Consider the following 22,318-nt stretch of genomic DNA (forward strand, 5'->3'; position numbering starts at 1 on the left):
TCCAACATGTAAAGACAACTACCACACAGCCTCCAACATGTAAAGACAACTACCACAAAGCCTCCAACATGTAAAGACAACTACCACAAAGCCTCCAACAATGTAAAGACAACTACCACAAAGCCTCCAACAATGTAAAGACAACTACCACAAAGCTTCCAACATGTAAAGACAACTACCACACAGCCTCAAATGTGTAAAGACAACTACCAAACAGCTTCCAACGTGTAAAGACAACTACCACAAAGCCTCCAACATGTAAAGACAACTACCACAAAGCCTCAAATGTGTAAAGACAACTACCACACAGCCTCCAACGTGTAAAGACAACTACCACACAGCCTCCAACATGTAAAGACAACTACCACACAGCCTCCAACGCGTAAAGACAACTACCACACAGCCTCCAACGTGTAAAGACAATGACCACACAGCCTCCAACGTGTAAAGACAACTACCACACAGCCTCCAACGTGTAAAGACAACTACCACACAGCCTCCAACATGTAAAGACAACTACCACACAGCCTCCAACGCGTAAAGACAACTACCACACAGCCTCCAACGTGTAAAGACAATGACCACACAGCCTCCAACGTGTAAAGACAACTACCACACAGCCTCCAACGTGTAAAGACTCCCCCTCCCCCACCCCCCCCCCCGGCTGGAAGAAGTGGCCTCACCTTGTCGCTCCTCCTGCCGGGACGAGTGATCCTTCAGCAGTTTGTCTAAAGACTGCACCAGCTGTTTCATGTACTCGTCCGTCAGGCAACCCTTACCCAGCTTCTCCACACACTGAAACAGACAGGAGCATCTCAAAATAGATATCTATAGTCGGACTAGATGTCAATTCGGTGGATTATCATTAAGTAGCTTCACTCAACATATCTGAATAAATTCTTTTAGTTGGACACAAGCTTAAGAACAGCCCAATGAGAAAACTTACTTTAAAAAAATCCACATTTAATCTCAGAACCTAACTAACTACAACTTCCTGAGGCAAGGGATTTAACTGACAATAAAAGTGTCGTTTCAACCTTTTCCGAACTAGGTTGGAATTACTGGGCTCGATCCAGCGCCACCAGTGGTTATGTCCTTTCTATGTCCCTCCTACTGACCAATCTCTGGATCAATCATATCACTTGTATTTACTTCAAACAAAATGGTGGCGCCTAGTGAAGACGATCTGATCGATAATAAATGTCTACATTGTGATAAAACGGGTCTTACTTCACAAAGTGCATCAAATCATGTAAACACCTTGATTGAAACCATGAAAAGTTTTTGTAAATATCTATTGACGCTAAGTTGACGAACCGGATGACGATTGTGTTACGCGATTTTGATTGGAATGTGCATAGTCCAGCCAAAACATAACTCCATAATTCCAGCCTAGTTCGGCAAGGGTGGAAGAAGGACATTTATAGTCATTTAACTCCCTTGCCTTGGGAAGATGAACTCAAGACCATTAAGGCAAAATACAGCAACTGTCAATGTCAACATAGGATAACTCAGTAAACATGGCAAACTGTCATTTACTATTTACAAGAAAATGGAATTGTTTAGAGATTATTAGCCGAGTGTTTCCATATCGACAACATCATCTGTCAGGAATAAAACTTGTATTAGTGAGCCTTTGGGGAGCCTAACACATACTTGTTATTCCTAACATATATCGAAATATACGAGGACAATAATCTCTATCATATCAAGTCACTCTATAATTACTTGATGCTCATGTATTTTCACTCAAAGAAATTCCTTAAGAAACTGCATATGAATACAATGTTTGAGAGATTGCCTACAGGAACACCCTAACACTGGGAAAACACTATCGGTTTTGCTTCCTTGTTTGATTTTTAATGCCGCACTAGCTTGTCGCCTCTTACAACAAGTAGACACCTTTTACGGCAAGAAAGGGTTGCTGAAGACCTATTCTACCTCGGATCTTCAAGGGTCTCTAAACTTACTGAAAACCTTGGTCAATAATGCATTGATCAAGATTGGATTGTTGTACTAAGTCATGTAGGATTGGTGTATTGCATCGATAACACGGTCCATTGTATGACAAGCATACATGCAATGTGAATACAATGTGAACAGAATTTGTTTTTAACTATATTTTCAACATATATATTGTGCTTTCATGTCTCAGTCCTATCATTAAGCATCAATAAATTCAGAGAAAATAGGCTCTATGATATATCATCACCGACAATGAAAGCATCTATACATCTCCAGCATTATTAAATTGTCCTCTTTCTATCAATAGTGATACATTGGCATTGACATTAGATGATTAGTTTTCAGAACACATTGCAAATAAAGGTAAAGCTTGTACGTGGAGAAAACCAATTCCAGTACAAGTTTGTTCATTTGTTTGTTTGTTTGCCGCACTCGGCAATATACCTGCTATATGACGACGATCTGTAAATAATCAAGTCTGGACTAGACAATCCAGTGATTGACATCATCATCGATCAACGCAATTAGGATACGATGACATGCATCAACCAAGTCAGCGTGACTGACCACCTGATCCTGTCACCTCCTACGACAAGCATAGTCGCCTTTTATGGCAAGCATGGGTTGCTAAAGACCTATTCTAGCCATTATATTCACAAGTCCAGTATAAGTGCTTAACGTCAGTTTGAACAGTATTTCAGCATATCATGGAAAGTCAAGCTTGTGTGATAAAGCTGGAAGTGATGCCGATCTGAGAAGTGTACAACTTTGGTGGATCTCATGACTGTGATATAGACAAACCAAGGCTTGAACCTACATCATTGGTTCTGGCAAACCCAAGACTCCACATGCTCTTCTCAGCCATCGAGGACTTACTTGTTACCATTAATATTGGGTATTGATAGTTTTCTTTGGGTATTCAATATATCTTAACTCCCTTGGGTCTAGTCTGCTAAGAAATCATAAACCGATAATAACCTTATATTGATTTTGTATAAAATGCTTTTTCAGGTTAAAATTCAGAATCCATGTCGACATGATGCCTGCCCCTAAGGAAACATAGGCACACAAACTGAACAGCCTACTTGGGTACATGCACACAAGGTTATACCTTTGGTTGTTTTATTTCATTTTTTATTCATATTTTTGTACGCAAAACTAGACTTGAACACAGCATTAGAAATTGGCACGGGTCCTATCGCCCTTGCCTACTACCAAACAGTAAAGGTATCATAACCAGTGGAAATTTGCCATTATTTCGGGTTTTGATATGTGTCATCATTATAAGGACCAGTGGACGAAAAGTTAGTTTCAATCACTGGAACTGGGTATTGGCGATTAAGCACTGCACATATCATGCAAATACCCAGCTTACCTGGAGTGAGTGAGTATGGTTTTACGCCGCTTTTGACAATATTCCAGCAATATCATGGCGAGGACACCAGAAATGGGCTTCACACATTGTACCCATGTCAGGAATCGAACCTGGGTCTTCGGCGTGATGAGCGAACACTTTAACCACTAGGCTACCCGACCGGCCCAGCTTACCTGGAGCTTAGCCAAAGTGAATTGTTCCAGGACTTAATGTTTTCACGAAGTATATCTTAATACAAAAACTTACTGAACACAATCTTATGGCCATAAATAAAACTAAATTATTTATCTGGTTTATGTTTTTATACAATTGTAAATGATGAACTGTGGGTATCAGCCTATCAATAACATAGTTTAAAATCTATAATGCGCTTTCATGTCTCAGTCCTATCATTAAGCATCAATACATTCAGACAATATAGGCTCTATGATATATCATCACTGACACTGAAAGCATTTATATTTCTTAAGCATTTCAAATTCATATGAACAAGACATATTTTCGTCTCAAGATATGAGATGGTTTTACAAAGTTATAAAGGGAAGAATGATAGTGTGAAATAACTTTCCATTATTTGCACATACGCATTTTAGCCCTTCTCAATGCCCATTGGTCAAATGAAGCCACATAGCGCCACAGTGAGAAAAATACAATATCACGTCACCCATTGTTCACACAAGGCCGCCTTCAGTGAAGTTTTCATCATGTTTTTCTCTAAAATGTTAATGTGTAATACATAGAATGAACTACTCAAATTATGAATTAGCTATCCCCATGAATAAGAGCTGTAACATTCGGGACAGATAATTCGAAATTACTCAAGAATCGTAGGTGATTGTCTAAACTCCTCACAGCTTGTTATTCCCTGACTACTGACCTTCGCTAAGGAGTTGAGGTGTTCTGGCAGGACTGTTTGCTCGGGCTCGATCTCGATGGCTTTGAGCAAGTTCGGACAAATAAAGTCCCACATCTGGGCAAGGTATTCTGGTCCACGTATACTAGCACATCCGATCAGGAACGGCAGGCTCTCCGACGCAGCGATCCGAACATCTTACACGCTAAGGATCCATTTTGAACACATTATAAAACAGCATCACAACTCAGGATTGTTTAAAGTGGGATCCCATGATGAACAATTAAAATTAGAGCCACGTTTCTTAACGTTATCTCCAGTGACCTTGACCTTACACAGGTGACCAAATAGACCCACCTTTAAGATCATGCTTTATATAATTTGTAAGTTATAGCGTACACACACCTTTTTATGCCTAGATCACATCAAGTGACCTTGACATTAAATGTCATCCAATCGTATGTCAGAATGTCCCTACGGGTCTATAGAAGGTATATTCAGGGATATTTTCCTTTTCAGTTGAAACCTCTTTGCAATGGAGCGTCGGCCATAACTAGGGGGTTCAGGGGGAAGCCATGAGATTTTAACAAATTTGTGGTCACTAAAATTCGCGGATCCGTGGAAGATTCTTACCCATGTCTATTAGGCATCATTTTCTAACATTTTTCTTAAGTGTTTTGTTAAAAAAACTAGTTGTGGCAGAAGAGCTCAAATTTGAGCACAAGTACATATAATTAATGGTATCGAGTGCTGATTCAAGATTTAGAATGACCAACAGGAATGGAAATACCCTGAAATGTTTATGAGGCCCATAGTCATAACACAAAAGAACACCCCTAAAAATCGTGACATGACATCCATGAACTCTAAGTGGCATGTGACGTAGACAAGGTCGTCGTGACACCTATTCGTGTTTGAAGTTGACATTTAATATCATGCTTTCAATTGTCTCAGTCCTATCATTAAGCATCAATAAATTCAGACAAAAAAGGCTCTATGATATATCATCATGGACATTGAAAGCAATGACACCTGACAAAGTTTAAATGTGGTTGAAAATATCTGTAGAGCTTGGGATCCCTAAGATTGTTTTTTGTTTGTATTTTGTTTAAAGCCGCACTTAGCAATATTCCAGCTATATGACGGCAGTCTGTAAATAATCGAGTCTGGACCAGTCAATCCAGTGATTGATATCATGAGCATCGATCCACGCAATTGGGATACGATGACATACATCAACCAAGTCAGCGAGCCTGACCACCCGATCCTGTCGCCTCCTACGACAAGCATAGTCGCCTTTTACAGCAAACATGGGTTGCTAAAGACCTATTCTACCCCGGATCTTCACGGGTCGGGATCCTTAAGAAGGCTGGATCAGCAAATACAGACACTTGGATCTATATGACATCTTATGGTCTCTGTTCCACAAAGCGATAATAACTCCCATACTTTAACATAGACTAACATCAGTCATGACAAAACCAGTGCCATGTGGCCCTGAACCCTACACATTATTCCTACGAGTACCACCATCAAATATTAATTGTTACTCCCTTTTTCCCCTATTTTATCACAGACTAAGGCCAGTTCCGGCACAGCAATTGCTTTGTGGAACAAGGCCCTGACTTTTACATATTATCCCTACAAGTACCGCCATTAAATATTAATCCTGACAATCTGATCAATGATACTTTAAGTTTCTTTTCATGCAGAAATTGGTCTGTGTTCTCTGGTGTCCCAAATTTGCATGTAATCCTGTTGCTGTAGACAAAAGCAGCAGTATGTTCCCAGCTCAGTGAGGAAGGATACCGTCGTGAAAGTAGAACTTGAGGAGCGGTACTAGCGTCTTGACAACCTCCTCTGTGTATGGAGCAAATGCCTCATCCAGCTCCCTGGCATAGCACACCAGCATCTGACAGGCCGTCGCCTTCTCTTCCAGACCCGCCGTCCGAATACCAAAGCTTTGCTGCAAGAGAGTGCATGTGTAACTTGAATTCAATACACAACTGTTGACATTGTAAGCAAGTGCTTGTTGTTTAACATGACACTCATGATCCAGTCTGTACCAGACAATCGAGTGATCGATATTGAGAGCAACGATCTACGTCATCGGGGTATGATGTGTCATCTACAAAGTTACCAAAGCTGACCACCCGATCCATTTGGTCACCCCCTGAAGACCAGCACAGGTTGATGGAGACCAGTTCTAACCCAGACTGCCCGTCACATAGCTGGCATACTACTGAGTGAGTGAGTGAGTGAGTGAGTGAGTGAGTGAGTTGTTCGAAACTGGAGCCAGCAATATCTGTATGTCAGCTGTATGAGTGAGTGAGTGAGTGAGTGAGTTTGGATTAACGTCATTTTGAACAGCATTCCAGTCATATAACGGTGTCTCAGCTTGAAGCTGGAGGAACGTCCAAAGTCATGTAAGTGAGTGAGTGAGTTGGGTTTAACGCCGCTTTTAACAATATTCCAGTTATATCGCGGCGTGAAACCCACAAGCACGGGTATGGTGCTGACAAACATAGAAACACAATCAGGATTCGAACCCACAATCATAGGTTTCTGGCGTGCCCAAGGGACGCAACTTTGCGCTGCGATTTGTGCAGGCTGTCATCATAGAGCTAGGGGGCACAGTAGCCCAGTCGTCCAAGGCCCCACAATTGGCTCAGCCGTGCCCCCTAGCTATATGATGACAGCCTGCACAAATCAGTGACTGACAGCAGCAGCATGTATCAGGACATCCAATCAGCCAAGTCACGGAGTCTCACCAATCAATTTCTTACAAGCATAAGTTACATGGGACAAATTCTACTCTGGAATATCCGAGACTGAGTTGGTAGAGTGTGTGTTTGTTGCTTAATACTCCAGCCATATGACAGCAGCCTGGAAATAAGAAAGTCTGGACCAGACAATCCAGTGATTGATATGATGAGCAACTATCAATGACATCAGGGTATGATGACAATCAACAAAGTCTCCAACTCTAACCACCCAATCCTTTAAGTTGCTTGAGGGACTAGGAAAGACTGCTGGGGACGAATTCAAACATGGAATCACTACGGGTTTCTGGTCCGGATGGAGACAGAATCCAAGTTCATCTCACCTGATCCCCGAGAGTGACAAACTGCCAGTCCGAGTCGTTCTCCATAGCCTTCATGTCTTCACCTGAAACACGGCACACCATTACTTCTCCAGCAATGCTCATTCGAACTCTACATTCCATCTCTTGGATTAGATATTTTTCTGTCAAAACCATGGGTCAGTACTTGAAATGAAATTGAAATCATAAGACCCTTCAATTATTTTATATCATAAACAATAAATTCTTGTGCTGTCATCTGTACATCATGCATGCCTTGCGACAAATACCTGAGACTAAGACTGACTAACTGACCAGAAAGGTACGTACTATCGACAACCGCGACCTCGGGTTTTAGAGAGGCTGCCTTGAGCACTGGCCCCATCACAAGGGGCAGGTACTGCTGGAAATCCTTCCCCAATATCTTGCACATCCTTGCCCACGCCGAGATCATGTAAGATATCTGGAAATAAATATATAACCCATATGGACTGCCTTTTTTCATCAACAGCCTTGGATATTCAAGATTTGCCAACATCTGATTAACAATCACAGTATACCGCCAATGCATGAAACTCATGGATCCCCAAAGTTGTTTTTGTTTGGTTTGTTGTTTAACGCCGCACTCAGCAATATTCCAGCTATATGACAATAGTCTCTACATGATCCAGTCTGGCCAAGACAATCTAGTGATCGACATTATGAGCATCAATCTACACAATTGGGATACAATGACAAGCACCAACCAAGTCAGTGAGCCTGATCACCTGATACAGTCAGCTCTCACAAGCATGGGTTGCTGAAGACCAATTCTAACCCTTCATGGGATCCTGAAACATGTCCCATGCATAAAACCCCACTGGCCATCCTATTCAGATACTTACAATGTTGTCACTCCTGATAATTTTCAGAAACATTTCATCCAAGTCTTTAAAAGATAAAATCGCTGACAGTGATCTAATTATCTAAAGGTTACTCTTGTTTGTCAACAACATGTAAGGTCCTATCATTCAAAATAATGAGTGAGTGAGTTGGGTTTAACGTCGCTTTTAACAGTATTCCAGTTATATTGCGGCATGTCAGCATAATGTGGGAGGAAAGCCCGAAGTTATACAGGTCTCAGACGTTTACCACTTCGGTGAAACCCACGAGTACAGGTATTGTGCTGACAGACCTAGAAACATAATCGGGGCGAACTGGGATTCGAACCCATAATCATAGGTTTCTGGCGTGCTCAAGAGACGCAACTCTGCACTGCGAATCGCGGAACATTAGACCCATGCCCCCTCATTCAAAATAACAGATGTCAGATGATACAGTTCTGTAGTGGGGTCAAGTGGAAGGAAACATGGGATAGTGCAAGGGAGACAAATGCTGACCTGTGGGTCGTCATCCGCCATTTCCTCCTGGTCCATCTGCGTCTTCAGCAACAGCTGCATCACGTCGTTACAGTCCTGCATGAACTGGAGACCACAAATGCACATGTGGCATCACTGATTACTATTCATTATTAAATCTCCCCTGGTTACTATTTCAGAAAACGAGTGAGTGAGTGAGTATTGTTTTACGCCGCTTTTAGCAATATTCCAGCAATATCACGGCGATGGACACCAGAAATGTGCTTCAGAAAATGAATCATGTCACTGTTTTCACAATGTTGCTGCCACCAGACACGGGAACAAAGTGAGGTTTCCAAACATGCGCATACGCAAGCAGCCTGCAAGCAAGATACTATTACTTGCACAACTTATTATGGATAGTTGACACTGATGAGGACTTCTGTTGAAAATCTGAAGATTTCATTGCGATGACAGCCAAAATACAGGATTTCTGTCACTGATGTAACCGAGGTTTCGTATTTGTAAGATTGTATGATTCTTTTTTTAATTTAGCCATCTCATTGAATGGCTGAACTTGTTAAAACCAATTCACAGCATGTATAGATGTAATGGAGGTTTGTTGTGAAGCCACGCACTCCTCTCGATTGTTCACAATGAGTTGCTACATTGCTACAAGATACAAGATAGATCAAATTGTCCTGGTGGACTGGCAACTCTAAACATTACCCCCTAATTTAGGTTTGTTTGTTTGTTGTTTAACGCCGCACTCAGCAATATTCCAGCTATATGACGGCAGTCTGTAAATAATCGAGTCTGGACCAGACAATCCAGTGATTGACATCACGAGCATCGACACACGCAATTGGGATCGATGGCATGTATCAACCAAGTCAGCGAGCCTGACCACCCGATCCCTTTAGTCCCCTTTTACGACAAGCATAATCACCTTTTACGGCAAATATGGGTTACTGTAGACCAATTCTACCCCGGAATTAATTCTACTCCCTAATTTATGTCAGTCACGACTTTCAACAAATAATACAACGTCTGAAAATTACCTGGTTATGATTCTATCAACATCATAACTTCTTTGAGAGGCATTTAGAAGTTGGGAGTACTAACTAAGGATAAGAATTTATGGATGAACAACTTCTTTATTACAATTAAGGGCGACGTTTCGGTGTAGGTTCTAAAACCATTATCAAGCAAGTGCTCAACATCATGTTCAATGTAATGACGTCATCTCTGAAGTAACTTAGTTCTATACGTCATTCACACAATGTTCAGGAACAATTTTCTCTTTTTTTAAAAATATTTCCAGTCCCAAGTCGCTACAAATATATATTTAACATCAAAGCAAAGCAAAATCTTATTTCACTGCACTAACAATCTACAAGGGGAAACCCTGATGGTAACAGACAAGCTGACTTTGTTCGAAAAAATATACTTATATGAATATAACAGATTTATAAGCTACTTTATTTGCTGGTCCACAGGGACTGGCAGTCACATGAATTACCGGTCCAAGCCTAATTTTACTGTTAAACAACTGGTATTTACCAGTAAACGGGAACGCTGGGACTAGCTACAAGCTCTGAGGACCAGTGAAATACGGTCTTCTTATCCTCTGGACTAGTCTTATAAGAAACAAATGTACAATGCTGTGCTAGATGTACTACTCACCCTCTCCCTTCCAACAGCCAACCCTATAAGACTGATGCACTCAATGGTCTTCCCTCGCAGCAGGCGTAACTCTGTCGTCGTGGCGTTCTGAACGATGTACTTCAAACACGGCATAAACCTGTAGAAGATCACATACATTATAATAATGTTCTTTTCTTTGAAATCAGTTGAAGTTTGTTTGATCAAACAATACCATGCGATCAATGTAAGAGAAGGCAATAATAATCTTTAAAATCAGATCTTAGTTTTCGCTATCGCTACGGGTCACGTCAGAACGACCTTTCGCGAACTTTGACCAATCAATGAATTGACTGACAATTAGCCAATCAGAAGGCAGCTTTCTCGAGCTTTACGACACTAGTTTCAAACTAGTGACTACACTTCGAAACATATTTTGACATATGCTTGATTAAAAATTTTAAAACTGATAAAAAGAACACTCTGGAATGGCTTACATATGGCCTAGATTGTATAGATATTATAATCATAAAACCCGTAACTGTCGTTCGGAATACCCTCTGTAAAATATTTCGAGGTTGCATGATCAGAAAACACATTCCGTCTGTCAATTTCATGATCTGGTAAGCGACTCTCTGATTGGTTGGATGAAAGGTCATTCTGACGTGACATGTAATTGGATGTCCTCAGATCTTTGTTTAGCAATAGCGAGAACTAAGATCTGATTTTAATGAGATTCCAATAATAATATGCTGAATATTAACAGCTTTCAATGGTAGTGTTTTCCATGTCAATGCATACCTTGACATTTCGAACAGAAACCACCCCTCAGACTATCAGTCTCAGTCAGAAAATTCAGATAATAAGACAAGGGAAAGTGAAGCACATCTTATTGCTTATTTGTAAACCTTTGAGAATACCATTTTTGTTGTATCAATCAAGTAAACTGTTTGTTGTTTAACGCCACACTCAGCAAGATTCTAGCTATATGACGGCGGTCCATAAATATATCAGGCCTGGAGCAAACAATCCAGTGATTGACATCATGAGCATCGATCTACGCAATTGGGATACGATGACATGCATCAACCAAGTCAGCGAGCCTGACCACCCGATCCTGTAAATCGCCTCTTATGACAAGCATGGGTTACTGAAGACCTATCCTTCCCCGGATCTTCACAGGTCTCATATATACCGTATTCGACGTAGTAACCACCCCGCTCTAATAAGCGCACACGGCATTATTTGCTAATATATTGGCTAGTGAACAATCCCATTTAGCACCCCTTCCGATTGATCAATGTACACAAGACTTATTTATTTGCGTATAATACACACTCTTGTGTTATATGCATTCTTAATTATGGGCAATTAAATTCTGGAAAAACATATCTCTCGCATATAAACATTTCAGTCTGTCAGCATAAACCACGAAATTTATCTTTCAACTCTGTTTTTTCCCACCAAAATAATATTCTAATAAGAGCCCCCTATTTCTAATTTTGAGAGTGCCCTGGGCACTTATTACGTCGAATACGGTATACATACACACTACTCAAAACAAGTTAATTAAGACCAATTCTAACCCCCGTCTTCACAGTATTTCAGCAATATTACAGAGACATATAATTCTGAGTCTAGCAAACAAGCAATTATTGTATGTCTGACTAGCCATTATTGTACGTCGATGAGCTAAAAATCGTATGTCTGACGAGTCAATATCTTATGACTGAATAGTCAATATCTTATGTCTGATTAGCAAATATTGTATGTCCAATAAGCCAATACAACTACACACTATTATTCAGGTCATATGATTTTCTGAACAGCCAAGAGGCATCGACTGAGCTACTATCGACACACTGATCTTCTCACCTATCATAATACTGTAGGAACTTCTCCTCCGCTGTGTCCGCCACAGACGCTAGTGTTGTGACAACTTGTTCTAATACAAGCTTAGTACCCTTCTCCAACAGCTGAAACAAATGCACATCCATGTTGGTTCCATCCATGAACAAAAACATTTGTAAAACACAAGAGTATCAAGTTAGAACTTACCATTAGCCTGGAGTTAGTACAAATTCCTGCCGTCTAGAACAAACTTCCCAATTTTTCTTTTCACAGCCATTTTGCAGAGCTGCAGATAAGCTTTTGGCGTTGTGGGTATTTTACCCATGCATTTTAAAGTCATTGGGTATCAGTAATTCTATCTGGGTATTCAAATTTCTGTTACCCACTAGTTTTTACACATGTGGGTATTTAAGTTAAATATTTAAAAACACTATTCATCTAGTCCCTGCAAACTGGTGTCATGTGGGTTTGAGAGCTTTATAGGACTCAAAACTACCACGATACTTCCACAAGAAAGTGTGATGGCAAATGATCATGATGTAACTGTCGTCGTGGAGTTTGGCATGGTTGACGGAATGTCCGTTTATAATTTCAAAATAATGTGCTGATTTGCTAATCGAATATGAAGGGTCACTTCACAATATCTTAATGATACACACTAGTTTTATTTTTGTAGCGTATCTGTTATGTTCGTTGCATATTTGATATGCTTGGATTTTATTTTACTGCATATTTCTGCATTTCTGATGCATATTTTACACCAATACGCAGCTTACCTGGAGCTCTGATTTTGCCATAGGGGCTGATACTCTGGTTGATAATACTGTCATATTCTTAGCAAAAGTCAAACCAAATAGTGGTTCAAGTAATTTACATCTACATACATTCCTTAGCAATATAAGTATAATTTAAACAAGCATAAAACACCCATATCCCCTGCCAATAAATATTGGAGAAGAAATACTGCACGTTTTTCAAGATCTGCTCCGGAAAACAGCACTACAGCCATTTTCAAACAGTCAAATGTTGTTGCCATGGAAACTCGAAAAATATTTTTTTTTAAAATCCCAAACTATCAAAAGGCACCAGTTCACCACTAGACCTATCTATGTGCCAAGTTTGGTTAAGATGCTTTTTTAGTTCTGCTCTGAAAATGAAACGGGACAGACGGCACCCATTCCTATCTCCCCCTTCAACTTCATGATGCTAACAACATGCATAGAAACAAAACCTTACAACATCATCCTTCAATAATTGTTAATACATGTTGACAAACAACAAGATCCTCAATTTAGGGCTTAGAAATATTTTCAATCTCCCTGACATGTCCAAGCAGAACATTCCTGGGTGAAGTGACTCAAATCGAGTCCTACAGCTACTCACTTCTTTCAGTTTGCTGGTGAGGACCTGTTCCAGCTTGTTAACAATGACATCGAGGTATGTTACTAGTATATGCTTTGGACAGTCTTCGCTGAAGTTGACGAGGGCCGCAGCACCGTGCGCCTGCACACGAGGGTTAGCCTCATCGTCCATGATCTGCAGCAGCTCAGATACAATCTGCAACACAACAACGCACCATCATCTGTCAATTATATTCTCATTACCTGTGACTATAACATTACGTTTTAGTTGTTGTTGGTTCGTTGTTTAACGCCGCACTCAGCAATATTCCAGCTATATGACGGCTGTCTGTAAATAATCATGTCTGGACCAGATAATCCAGTGATTGACATCATGAGCATCGATCCACGCAATAGATTCGACGACATGCATCAACCAGGTCAGCGAGCCTGACCACCCGATCCTGTTAGTCGCCTTTTACGACAAGCATAGTCGCCTTTTACTGCAAGCATGGGTTGCTGAAGACCTATTCTACCCCGGAATCTTCCTGAGTACTACATTTTAGTGAGTGAATGTTGATGTATGCTGCAGTATATTATGCTTGACCACTGCGGCCTGTATGACCTAACAAAAAGGTTTATCATGAATATTTGAGGGGATATTTTATGGAATGGTATGCTCAGTTATCTACAAATAGAATATCCCCCCAAATATTCATGATCCCTAACTTTTTTGGTTAGGAGAATCCAGTGGTTGATATTATGAGCAACATCCCCATGGCTGGTTGGTTTGTTGTTTTAACGCCGCACTCAGGAATATTCCAGCTGTATGATGGCGGTCTGTAAATAATTGAGTCTGGATTAGACAATCCAGTGACTGATATCATGAGCATCGATCCACACAGATGGGTAAATGACACTCAACCAACCCAATCAGTTTCAGTCGCTTCTGTCAACAACCGAACTTACTCAGTACTCAGGTAGATACGACTGGTTTTCAAGGAATCTCCCTTGATCAAATTATTATATGTCCATCTATGCTGCCGTGGCTTACTTAACGGATGATAAGAAACATTGAAGTTGACATACGCTTTTAAGGTTTGAGTCAAACAGTAAATTTCTGCATTAAGTGGGTGGTTTTAAGCCAGTGACAAAATACCAGGTATATCACACATTGTGAGAACTTGGGCAAGATGAGAGACAGCTCTTACCTCATTGTTGCTGCTCCATCTTAATATCCTTAAATACTTGTTAAAAGTATTTGAAAAAATAAATAGGTTTGAAATAGGTAAATATTCTTACCCGCTGGTGGAACTTTTTCTGAAACGTTGGACCAAAGTCTGTACACAACTGCCCAATAGCATTACATGCAGCGTACCTCACCCTCGGATGCTGAAACAAAGGGATGAGGTTTGTGGTCTTACGAGACAATATTCCAGCTACAACAACTGCCTGTTAATACTGTAAATCGTGAAATAAATGCGTCTCCAAAAGAATGCGACCACTGGACACTAGCCAAAAATGTGACTCAATATGAATGCGACACCCCCTCCTCTAAAGCATCAGTGGATTTCTATCTAAAGAAAATGTCCTCAGTCAGGATTAGAATTCTCACCTTAATCCAACCTTACATTAATCCAATCACACACCAAATAGCACCGCTTATTAGCGCTGAGTAAAGTACTTCCGCAAAGACCACTCGCATTTTTCGCATTTAATTCACGCTCGCGTTAATTTGAAGATTTACAGTATATATAATCAAAATGGCCAGAAAAAACAACTATCGAGTTAGTGAGTGGATACCATTGAACAACAAGTCTGCAAATACCAGATATATCAAAAAGACCTGTGAAAACAAGAATGGGCCCAAAGTGCAGACAGTGTGCCATTGTCAGGACAATGCCAATCTCAGTGACGCCACACATTGTAAGCCACACATTTTGCCCCGGAATCGCCAGGAATTATTCTTGAAACAATGGTAATGACATCATATGATTACATACAGGGTCCTTTGTTTGTGGCATGACAGCATCCATGATGTTTCCTAACATTGTCTCCATCTGTAGATGACAGCCCTCGGCACATGCGGATATAGCCATGAGCGCCGCGTGACGGTACCGCCAGTCGTCTACAAGGCAACATAGGCAATTATTGCAACATAAAAAGGGCAGATGTACAACTCGTATGACCTCACTATTTTTACAGTGTCAAATTATTCTTCCCTTGAAACATGTAAATTCAGAAGGGCATGTTTAAAATTCTTTTGAGGGCCCTATGACATGCTTGATAAAAAAGTACATTTCTGTGATGATAGGTGACGAGTTTCTACCAGCTGCTGCAAATGCACTCACCGTGAGCCATCATCTGAGAAATGTTCGTGACGATGTGTGGCAGCATCGTCTTACCCCCCAGCGCACACGCCAGTCTGTCGAGAGCACTCTCACCCGCGATGGCATTGCTGAAATACACAATCACCAATTACAGCCGACAGATTTGTAAGCTTGTTTGTTTGTTTGTTGTTTAACTCCGCGCTCAGCAATATTCCAGCTATATAACGGCGGTCTGTAAATAATAAAGTCTGGACCAGACAATCCAGTGATTGACATCATGAGCATTGATCTTCACAATTGGGATACGATGACATGCATCAACCAAGTCAGCGAGCCTGACCACCTGATCCCGTTAGTCGCCTCTTACGACAAGCATAGTCGCCTCTTAGGGCAAGCATGGGTTGCTGAAGACATATTCTCTCCGTGATCTTCACGGGTCAGTGTTTTTTTCATTTCACCTAAAAACAGAACATTTGTATGTCAAATATTCTTCTCTAATTACTTTATCACCCAAAACTGGCTCCCACAGGAGATATGACTTGGGTGAGATCAAGAGATATCTATATTATAGATATAGCTGCAATAAAATTGCATCACAATGCTTTGCAGACCATTGTGACATCATTGGTTACCATGACGTCACAATCAAATGACATCACTAATGGCTCTGCTACTGAAGCTGTAAGCATTACTTTTTACACTTAGACACTGCTTATTACTGTCGACCAACTGAAAAAGTTGGAATCTCATGATCTCTATTTCAGCGTTTTTTTTGGTCGAAAACAAAATAAGGTCTTATCAAAGCGACCTTGAACTAATCATGGGGATGCCAGTAACTAGATGACAGACAATGGTGTCTGATGACGGCATTTAATATCATGCTTTCAATTGTCTCAGTCCTATCATTAAGCATCAGTAAATTCAGACAAAAAAGGCTCTATGATATATCATCATGGACATTGAAAGCAGTGACACCTGACAAAGTTTAAATTTGGTTGAAAACATCTGTAGAACTTTGGATCCCAAAGAAGGCTAGATCAGCAAATACAGACACTTGAATCTTTACGACATCTACTGAACTGTAGGAGTGAGTGAGTATGGTTTGACGCTGCTTTTAGCAATATTCCAGCAATATCACGGCAGGGGACACCAGAAATGGGCTTCACACATTGTACCCATGTTGGGAATCGAACCCGGGTCTTCGGCGTGACGCTAAACTGTAGGAGACCATAATCATTTTCTCAGGGCTCGAGCATATGTTTTTTCACATAATTCACCACAAAATGAGGAAAATGGAAGCAAAGATTTAATCTTGAATGCAGGAAAAGGCATTTCAAAGGGTGAGGAGTTCTATGAGTTTCAGAGTCCCTCTAGGTGGCTACGCGGCCTCCATTTATTGTAGGCCAGGTGACGGGCAGTAAGTGTTAAAAGGAGCAAGCCCTGCTGGCTACAATCAACCTCTGTATCAGGTCTGACCTGTCAGCCTCGTCCTCATCTTCATCTTTGTCTTGCACTGACCAATCAGGATCATTCTCCAGGTCAACCATCAGCGCAAGCACCTGGGGCACTACAAATAGAATAGTAAACCAATCAAGGAAAACATATCAGATTTCTTCCATGAAGGGAATATATCAACCAACACTGAAAATATCTGAGGACTAAAGAAATAAGCGTCTAAAATGTCTGATGTTTGCAAACATTTTACTGATGAGGATCATTTCCTGATGATAGTAGTATTCACAATTAGAAACTGTGAGTGAAGATACAATTACAATAATTCAGAACTACAGATAAGCTGCATATTTGCGTAAAATACCCCCCAAAAACAGCACTCGTAAATTCCCAATAAAGCTTTTTCAGCATGCGTACAAGGGAGCTAATTTCCGAAACACAATTACGAGCTAATTTACTTTCCGAGTCAAGCCTATATTTAGAACCGTTATATACATCTAAAACATTGTTTCATCTCTTTTGAAATCTCAAAATGCTTTCTCATATTGGGAAAAAAAAAAATATAGTGATGAACAGATGAGTGAAATAATATTGGTTACACAACGAAAAATGTAATAACCCAATTAAAATAGAAACCTTTGAGTAAAAACTCAATTGCTCAAAAAGTTACCTGGAGCTCTGAATAATAAAATATGCAGAACGTACCTAGTAGAGGAATAAATTTGCTGAACTTCCTGACCATGGCTGGCGCCGTTTCTGAAAGAGTTGTGATGACCTCCAGACCAAGCTGGCGCCAAGAGTCAGGTAAATTGGCATCTGATACAACCTGCAAAAAAAACAACCAATCACCACGTATTTAGTACTTCTCACAGACTCAATATTGTATCTTGTCATTAGGGCCACAAAACAATGGAGCAACAGCCTCACCGTGAGAATGACAAAGAATGGTATGCTGAAGTGTGATAAAGGATGAAGGTTGACTGCGACCATAGCTTGATTTAGCTACATAAAACATGCACAATGTAAACCTAATTAAAGTTACTCGAAACTGATGTTGAATCTAACACAAATTTGCTATTAAAGAGAACATCATTAACATGAAAAATAATAATTTTGAAAACACATCAAACTACAATACTTTTTATTGGTATTGACTTGTAATTTCAGTCCTTTTCAAGATAAGCTTGTATTTAAGGTCTTTTCCAGTCAAACATTGGAATTCCAGTAAACCAGTTCACACTGAATAAGTTGATAAGTGGCATGCTTGGACTGACTGACCTTGAGACACAAGGGAATGATGCTCTCCAGTTGGGGCCTCAGGTACTTGGGAACGTTCTCCGCCAGCTCGATCATACACTTGAGTAGCGCATCATCTTCCTGTTGGTTCACACTCTCCACAACACCCTAGACACAGAACACAGGTTTAGAGCAAAACACCCTGGAGACAACACAGGTATATAGCACAACGCCCTGGACACAGAACATAGGTTTATAACACAACGCCCTGGACACAGAACACAGGTATATAGCACAACGCCCTGGACACAGAACACAGGTTTATAGCAAAACACCCTGGAGACAACACAGGTATATAACACAACACCCTGGACACAGAAAACAGGTTTATAGCACCACACCCTGAAGACAACACAGGTATAAAGCACAACGCCCTGGACACAGAACATAGGTATATAGCACAACGCCCTGGACACAGAACACAGGTTTGTAGCACAATGCCCTGGAGACAACACAGGTATATAGCACAACGCCCTGGACACAGAACATAGGTATATAGCACAACGCCCTGGACACAGAACACAGGTTTATAGCACAGCACCCTGGAGACAACACAGGTATATAGCACAACGCCCTGGACACAGAACATAGGTATGTAGCACAACGCCCTGGACAAAGAACACAGGTATATAGCACAACGCCCTGGAGACAACACAGGTATATAGCACAACACACTGGACACAGAACACAGGTTTAGAGCACAACACCCTGGAGACAACACAGGTTTATAGCACAACGCCCTGGACACAGAACATAGGTATATAGCACTATGCCCTGGACACAGAACACAGGTTTATAGCACAACGCCCTGGAGACAACACAGGTATATAGCACAACGCCCTGGACACAGAACACAGGTTTATAGCACAACACCCTGGAGACAACACAGGTATATAGCACAACGCCCTGGACACAGAACATAGGTATATAGCACAACACACTGGACACAGAACACAGGTTTATAGCACAACACCCTGGAGACAACACAGGTATATGGCACAACGCCCTGGACACAGAACACAGGTTTATAGCAAAACACCCTGGATACAACACAGGTATATAGCACAACGCCCTGGACACAGAACATAGGTATATAGCACAACGCCCTGGACACAGAACACAGGTTTATAGCACAACACCCTGGAGACAACACAGGTATATAGCACAACGCCCTGGACACAGAACATAGGTATATAGCACGACACCCTGGACACAGAACACAGGTTTATAGCACAACACCCTGGAGACAACACAGGTATATAGCACAATGCCCTGGACACAGAACATAGGTATATAGCACAACGCCCTGGACACAGCACACAGGTTTATAGCACAACACCCTGGAGACAACACAGGTGTATAGCAAAACACCAGTGTTAGAAACTAACAGTTTTTGTCCACTAGTCCCTATAATGATAACCCTTAAAACCCAAAACCCTTAAAATGGGCCAATTTCTACTAGTCCTTAGGATACCTTTACTATTGGGCAGTTTGGTAAGGACTACAGGACTAGTGCCAATTTCTAACACTGAAAACACCCTGGAGACGGAACACAGGTAAATAGCACAACGTCCTGGAGACAACACAGGTATATAGTACAACACCCTGAAGACAGAACACAGGTATAGTACAACGTCCACAAACATTATGTGCTTTTAGATTTGCTGGCATTATTGAGTATTTCATGCCCAAGTCTTTCAACATTTGAAACCTTTGGCAAACTGTGTGCATTCCAAGTGACATTTCTGAAAACACATAACTTTCTATCCCCTAAATATCACACAGTGTCAGAAACAAAGCAGGGTCCTAGGGTCCTTGATAGTTGCTGCTTGAGACCCTAAATCTTTCCCTCACACTCAGGACACCTAAATCTTTCCCACACACTCGGGACACCTAAATCTTTACCTCACACTCAGGACACCTAAATCTTTCCCTCTCACTCAGGACACCTAAATCTTTCCCTCACACTCAGGACACCTAAATCTTTACCTCACACTCAGGACACCTAAATCTTTCCCACACACTCAGGACACCTAAATCTTTACCTCACACTCAGGACACCTAAATCTTTCCCTCACACTCGGGACACCTAAATCTTTCCCTCACACTCGGGACACCTAAATCTTTCCCTCACACTCAGGACACCTAAATCTTTCCCTCACACTCAGGACACCTAAATCTTTCCCACACACTCAGGACACCTAAATCTTTCCCTCACACTCAGGACACCTAAATCTTTCCCTCACACTCCAGACCCCTAAGTCTTTCCCTCACACTCAGGACACCTAAGTCTTTCCCTCACACTCGGGACCCCTAAATCTTTACCTCACACTCAGGACATCTAAATCTTTCCCTCACACTGGAGACACCTAAATCTTTCCCTCACACTCAGGACACCTAAATCTTTCCCTCACACTCAGGACACCTAAATCTTTCCCACACACTGGAGACACCTAAATCTTTCCCTCACACTCAGGACACCTAAATCTTTCCCACACACTGGAGACACCTAAATCTTTCCCACACACTCAGGACACCTAAATCTTTCCCTCACACTGGAGACACCTAAATCTTTCCCTCACACTCAGGACACTTAAATCTTTCCCACACACTCAGGACACCTAAATCTTTCCCTCACACTGGAGACACCTAAATCTTTCCCTCACACTCGGGACACCTAAATCTTTCCCTCACACTGGAGACACCTAAATCTTTCCCTCACACTCAGGACACCTAAATCTTTCCCTCACACTGGAGACACCTAAATCTTTCCCACACACTCAGGACACCTAAATCTTTCCCTCACACTCGGGACACCTAAATCTTTCCCTCACACTGGAGACACCTAAATCTTTCCCTCACACTGGAGACACCTAAATCTTTCCCTCACACTCAGGACACCTAAATCTTTCCCACACACTCAGGACACCTAAATCTTTCCCTCACACTCAGGACACCTAAATCTTTCCCACACACTCGGGACACCTAAATCTTTCCCACACACTGGAGACACCTAAATCTTTCCCACACACTCAGGACACCTAAATCTTTCCCTCACACTCAGGACACCTAAATCTTTCCCTCACACTCAGGACACCTAAATCTTTCCCACACACTCGGGACACCTAAATCTTTCCCACACACTCAGGACACCTAAATCTTTCCCACACACTGGAGACACCTAAATCTTTCCCACACACTGGAGACACCTAAATCTTTCCCACACACTGGAGACACCTAAATCTTTCCCTCACACTCAGGACACCTAAATCTTTCCCTCACACTCAGGACACCTAAATCTTTCCCACACACTCAGGACACCTAAATCTTTCCCTCACACTCAGGACACCTAAATCTTTCCCACACACTGGAGACACCTAAATCTTTCCCTCACACTCAGGACACCTAAATCTTTCCCTCACACTCAGGACACCTAAATCTTTCCCACACACTGGAGACACCTAAATCTTTCCCACACACTGGAGACACCTAAATCTTTCCCACACACTCAGGACACCTAAATCTTTCCCTCACACTCGGGACACCTAAATCTTTCCCACACACTCAGGACACCTAAATCTTTCCCTCACACTCAGGACACCTAAATCTTTTCCACACACTCGGGACACCTAAGTCTTTCCCTCACACTCAGGACACCTAAATCTTTCCCACACACTCAGGACACCTAAATCTTTCCCTCACACTCAGGACACCTAAATCTTTCCCACACACTGGAGACACCTAAATCTTTCCCTCACACTCAGGACACCTAAATCTTTCCCTCACACTCAGG

The 22,318-nt window shown here is 41.4% G+C and overlaps 1 protein-coding gene across 1 annotated transcript in view; it reads right to left on the minus strand.

Moving 5' to 3' along the window:
• The window catches only part of LOC139447142 (importin-5-like), a 50,565-nt gene that overhangs the window by 18,938 nt on the left and 9,309 nt on the right, over window positions 1-22,318 (minus strand). Inside the window, exons 7-21 of the mRNA XM_071228325.1 lie at window positions 18,508-18,633; window positions 17,935-18,055; window positions 17,254-17,344; window positions 15,799-15,905; window positions 15,451-15,575; window positions 14,750-14,839; window positions 13,491-13,664; window positions 12,132-12,232; window positions 10,299-10,416; window positions 8,655-8,738; window positions 7,606-7,738; window positions 7,300-7,361; window positions 6,003-6,159; window positions 4,218-4,390; window positions 684-795 (exon numbers count right to left, since the gene is read on the minus strand). Coding sequence (XP_071084426.1) covers window positions 684-795; window positions 4,218-4,390; window positions 6,003-6,159; window positions 7,300-7,361; window positions 7,606-7,738; window positions 8,655-8,738; window positions 10,299-10,416; window positions 12,132-12,232; window positions 13,491-13,664; window positions 14,750-14,839; window positions 15,451-15,575; window positions 15,799-15,905; window positions 17,254-17,344; window positions 17,935-18,055; window positions 18,508-18,633 — 1,774 coding nt within the window. The remainder of the gene's footprint in view (window positions 1-683; window positions 796-4,217; window positions 4,391-6,002; window positions 6,160-7,299; window positions 7,362-7,605; window positions 7,739-8,654; window positions 8,739-10,298; window positions 10,417-12,131; window positions 12,233-13,490; window positions 13,665-14,749; window positions 14,840-15,450; window positions 15,576-15,798; window positions 15,906-17,253; window positions 17,345-17,934; window positions 18,056-18,507; window positions 18,634-22,318) is intronic.

Source organism: Haliotis cracherodii, unplaced genomic scaffold (genome assembly GCF_022045235.1).
Source record: "Haliotis cracherodii isolate W230 unplaced genomic scaffold, xgHalCrac1.p SCAF_7, whole genome shotgun sequence".
Taxonomy (NCBI): Eukaryota; Metazoa; Mollusca; class Gastropoda; order Lepetellida; family Haliotidae; genus Haliotis; species Haliotis cracherodii.